Source organism: Olea europaea, chromosome 11 (genome assembly GCF_002742605.1).
Source record: "Olea europaea var. sylvestris chromosome 11, O_europaea_v1, whole genome shotgun sequence".
Lineage (NCBI taxonomy): Eukaryota > Viridiplantae > Streptophyta > Magnoliopsida > Lamiales > Oleaceae > Olea > Olea europaea.
Window position 1 is genome coordinate 28,600,553 of NC_036247.1, and position 5,297 is coordinate 28,605,849.

Sequence of the window (5,297 nt, forward strand, 5' to 3'; positions counted from 1 at the left end):
TAAACAATAGGGTTCATCTAATCTAATAAAAAAAAAAAAAAAAAAAAGAAGCAAATAATGGTTTTGAATAAATTACAAGAAAAATAATGAAAGCAAAGAATGGTTTTGAATAAATTACATGAAAAATAATGAAAAATATAGCAGGATCATGAAAGAATACAAATAATGTTGATCTTCAAGTCCATAAGTAATTGACCTTCAATTCTTGATAGGATTTGATCTTCGCTTCCAAAAGTAATGAATTGACCTCTCTTCTTATAAATTTGATGATATTATTAAGTATGAAGATGCAAGAGAGAGTTCTCCAATGTTTCTCCCAAGTTCTCTATTTAGAAGAGTCGAATTTAGGTCAAGAAATCGTTTTAGAGTTGTTACCAATAAGAGTTTGAATCAAGATAGGAAACTAGCTCATTAGCAAAATATTTAGCCTGGGTACACATGCAAGTATAGCTACTTGACTTGCTATCGGGGTCATGAATTTGATGTCTTATGCATGCACCAAAATAGCTAACGAGCGCACGTCAGTTTGCGTGGCGTCGTCCTCTAGCAGCTTTCGATATTTTGGCTATAACTTTTTTTCTCAATATCCAACTGAAGTGATTCAAAATGAGTTAAAAAGATAACTCCAAGGATTACAATTCTTCTAGAAGTACAATTTCACCAATTCAAACATTTGCTATTCGAACAATTGATCTCAAATTGAGACTAAGAATTTAAAACATAACTTTTTTCGGCTGAAAATTGATTTGTAAGAATACTTCGACCATACCCAATAAACAAAATTAACATCTAATTAAGTCGCGAGTCATAAAAAATTATTACAAATAATCTCATTTAATGACCTAGATAAGTATATTTATTACCTCTGCCTCACCCCATTCGTCCAAGCAATTAATAAAAATCAATTTATCCCTTGTTTGGGGTAGATAAAAATCAAAATTTTAATAAATTTCGACAAAAGTTGATGAGATGTGTGGTTTAAAAATTGTAGACCTTACAAAATATGTATTTAAAATGAATTGTTGACTGTGACTTCAGATAAAAATCAAATTTTAATCAAACTGTTTTGTTTTTTTTTTTACCATAACCACACTTTCTTATGCCCAAACCAACTATCCAATCCAACTAGCCCAACTCCCAAATTACCTTATTGCTCATTGAATTTACTAGAAAAAAAAAATAATAATAATAAATTTTAAACAGGACAGTAAATGTTGCGGGATGGGACAAGGCCGTTTGGCATCCGACCCCAAAAACAAGTTTTTGCTATTTGAAACGAAGTGAACTGGTCAAACATACTTTTTTATTTGTAAGAATCAACAATTTGATGTCCATTTATTATCAACATACTCCGTATTATCATATCTTATAAGCACTAAATTGAGTAAATTCTACCATTTACTCCACTGTTTTTATTCAAACCTTCTTATATATCTAAAATGAACTAAATGTGTCAAGAATTCCAGAGAGATCACAACTCAACAAATCTTGCCTTTAAAATGCAGCCGTTCCACTAAACAAATAAATAAATACCAATAAATTAGCTTTAATAAGAAAAGCAGCACAAATCACGCAAAATGTGATGATTGCAGCATGGTTAACTCAGTTATACCATATGCATTTTGACAAGAAAAATCTCACTCAATGAACGCAACTTTCTATAAAACTGATTTTAAAACAACTTTAGCAAAAATCAGTAGTAATTATTGTTTTCAAGCAGATTTCTACCTAGTTGGAGCACTGCTACTGGGGATTCCGAAAGTAAAATCATAAATCAACCAGATGTTAACTTCTTAATGTTTCTCGAACCAGGGACTTCACCTGCCTTACTTTGTACTGCTTCCATTTGTAACTATCAGGTAGTCCATAATTATGAGAAAACTCACCATTTAGATCTTCTGGTACCCTGGCCTTCCCCTCGGACATCAGCAAGTCTCGACTTTGAACCATTCCCAGGAAGGATATTTGGTCTTTCTTGAATGGTACTGGAAGCGTCTCGTAAAGGCCATGGTTGCTCCCTTTGCCGAGTAGGACTCGGAAATTCTCGGACTGGCCCTAACCTAGAGCTTGATAATGCATGATCCTTAAGACATTTTACAGATTTGTATCTTTGAGTTTCATCGACATAACTTCTTCGTGGAGCTTCCCTCTCGAGTTCATGAAATCGCTCCATATCCAACCCATCGCGACTGCTTGCACCTTCATTACCCCATTCGACTCCGTCTGACATACTCCTCAGAATAGAAGTGCTTTTCCTAGAAACCTGCCCAAATACTGAGTTCCTCCCTTTGATTTCATCGTCAATGGGTAATCTTCTAGACTCATGACTAGCAATGGAGTTATAAGCCTTTTCGTAGATTCCATTACTGTGGTCCATGTTCAATTCAATTGAATGAAGATCACTCTCTGCAGAATCTTCTTTGTCGTCTATGGCATCCTCGACTTCTCCATCATCTTCTTCATTCTGACACAAACCAATGTGAGACTGACTCAAATATGCTGCTTTTTCTTCATCTTTGCCCTTTTTTGATCCGAGGAAAGCTTCCAGTTGTTTCTTCAACTTGTTAACGGCAGAACTTTTCTCTTCAAATTGGCGTTTAGACTTGTAGTTTTTCACCTGGACTCTTCCCTCACGCAACTCCTTAGCTAACCATAGCATCTCTCTTTCCTTCCCAACATCTTTGTGAACTTTTGTAGACTCCCTTTTCACTTCAACACTATCTTCATCAACATTCCGAGCTAATTCATCGCATACCTGTTCCGTTATTTCTCTTGCTCTCTTCTCACTTTCCAGTTCTTTAACAGCTTTCATGAATGATGATTTCATTTCTGCTAGTTCTTTTCCAAGTTTCTTGTTCAAATTCTCAAATCGATGTCTTAGCTTCCGTTCTACGTCTAATTCACCAGCAATTGACTCGATAGCAGACTCAACAGTTTGCTGCTCTTTAATTTTCCATGCTGCCTTTTCTTCTGCAACACACTTCATGAGATGGTCAATTTCATTTTTGTCCGAACGTTGTTCTTGGATAAGCTGATTAACCTGCAGACAAGCTCTCTCGAGCTCAGCATGAAGCGCTGAGATAAGGGACATGCTAGATGAAGGTTGATCTGCACGAGCCCAAATGCGATTGATAATTTTCAGTAGCTCTTTAGATGTGGTCAAAGCATTGCTAATATCCTTAAGACGATTCTTAGCACCACCTATTGATCCACTTTGAGTCTCGGCTCGAGACCGAGTCTCAATCTGCAGTTGAGATTTAATAAAGTTCTTCATGATATACTCAACAGAATCTTATCAGAAGTCATCTCAATAATTTGATTGTAAAATTCTTTTGAACTAGTACTAGTATTAGCGACAATATGTTGAGAAAAAGTATAGAAAGAATTTGAAAACAAAACTGAAAAGAAAAAGATGAAGCAAAGATTGGTTAATCTCAATCTAATAAACGAAAAAATAGAATTATAAATAAGCCAAATTCAAACAAACGACAAGACAGGAGAAGGCAATCTGATTACCTCCATAAAACTACCGTTGCTTAGTGAATCAAAAGCTCCAGCATTTTCCCCTGTAGATGTAAGCCTCTGGACAATTGATGGTGTCCTCCTTTGATGACCCTTTCCAGAACGATCCATTCTCTACAAAGCCCCAAAGAGAAGTTTTAATTTGTAAAACTAAATTCTACTTCGAAATGCAAAATACACAGTGGAAGCCAAAGAAAGAAAAGAACACCAACTAGAACTTGGCAAACATGGTCTCAGAAAATAAACTAGTAAATGCAATGTTCTCTCCATTATATGCTCCTAAAACTTAAATAGATTGACATGGTCTAAAAATAAGCTGCTGCTTTTCTTTTTCCTATTTTAACATTGGAACATTAAAAAATATATGGATTGGAAAATGCAGATATATGGAGTTATAAAACTAACCCACCTCGGAGATAGTCGGGCTATGAGATGGATCGGACAAATGTGGCGGCAAAGAACCAGAACTTGAGTGCAAACCCGATCCAGACCGCATTTTATCCCGCTTAAGCATCATTTTACTGCTGCCATTCTTCCTCTGCTGCTGCATTAGCTCCAAATTACTCTCACTCATTTTGGGTGAAGGCATCTCATTCATTCCCCACAGAGTAGCTGCAAGTTTCCGAGCCGACACCGGTTGAGTGGACATCCCACTTTGTGAATACCTAGGAGACTCAATGTCAATGGTGCTCCTCAAAGGAGTAGTTCTCCATGTGGGCACCGGGGTACCGGATCTGGATCCTCCCAACCCGATCCCAAGCCCCAACCGATTCTTTCCCACCAAAATGGCCCGCTTATTCAATCTGTTACTGCGAATTCTTGATGATGAAGACGAGGGTGATGAGCATTCCCTTTTCCGGGTCTTAGGGGGCACCATTAGCCCTTCCATCAAACCCCTATAACTATGCCTTGGCATTTTCTCGTTTTCCCTTTATTTTTAAACTTCTTGTTAACGATATATATATACACTTTTAAATTTCAACGATCTATATTCAAACAAAAACGAAAAATCAAAAATAAATAAACATGACCAGAAATGCCCGAGTTTAAAACACAAGAATATGAAGTGGGTTTGAAGATCTTACACTTAAGTTACTGTGGATGCCTTGACATTATAAGTTCGCTTCTTGTCAGCATCAATTGTTGTTTAACTTCAACCCCTTATTGATCCAGATATAAAAGAAAAAAGGAAAACACAGAAAGATATACTTAAATATGGAATATGAGCGAAATTTATTCAGTGGGAGTAAAGTGGGGTTTACAGAATGTTTACAGCTTGAATTGAAGAAGGGAAGAATTAAAGATGGAGATGAAGGGGAGACGAGTAAGGGAAATGCTACGTATAGATAATTATCTATATCCATAATTAGACATGTTATTGAATTCAATTTTTAATTCAAATTTCATACTTGTAGATGATTGTCATATCATATCATGAATATTATTATGTACAATAATTATGTATAAATAAAATTTTCCGACGAGTAATGGGTCTCTTGACGTGCATCGATTTGAAATGATGCCAAAAAAAGAAATTTTAATTTTGATTCAAATCTCCATTTCAGTAAATGTACTACACAACCGAAGAGCAATGTACAAGTAGAATCGAAAGAAAAGGAACGTGGCTGATAATAAGTGGGTTGTACTAGAATGTCTTTTTTGAGTTTTTTAAAGGTTAAATCTCAATCCCACCGTCCCATCACAAAAAGTCTAATTTCATATATCTTAAATCGAATCATCACACTGCGGCTGTCAGTAAAGTTGAAACTACCTCA

The 5,297-nt window shown here is 35.8% G+C and overlaps 1 protein-coding gene across 2 annotated transcripts; it reads right to left on the minus strand.

Moving 5' to 3' along the window:
- Positions 1-1,522: 1,522 nt before the first annotated feature.
- On the minus strand, positions 1,523-4,858 carry LOC111403978 (uncharacterized protein At5g41620-like). 2 transcript variants are annotated; one of them, XM_023032674.1, is made up of 4 exons: positions 4,608-4,858; positions 3,932-4,451; positions 3,517-3,636; positions 1,523-3,244 (listed from the first exon to the last, which is right to left on the minus strand). In XM_023032674.1, the coding sequence occupies exons 2-4, from the start codon at positions 4,436-4,438 to the stop codon at positions 1,883-1,885; spliced, it is 1,989 nt and encodes a 662-aa protein (XP_022888442.1). In that variant the 5' UTR covers positions 4,439-4,451; positions 4,608-4,858; the 3' UTR covers positions 1,523-1,882. The 2 variants fall into 2 exon arrangements, with proteins under 2 accessions (XP_022888442.1, XP_022888441.1); XM_023032673.1 differs by having other exon boundaries at positions 3,932-4,508.
- Between the last annotated feature and the right edge of the window lie 439 nt (positions 4,859-5,297).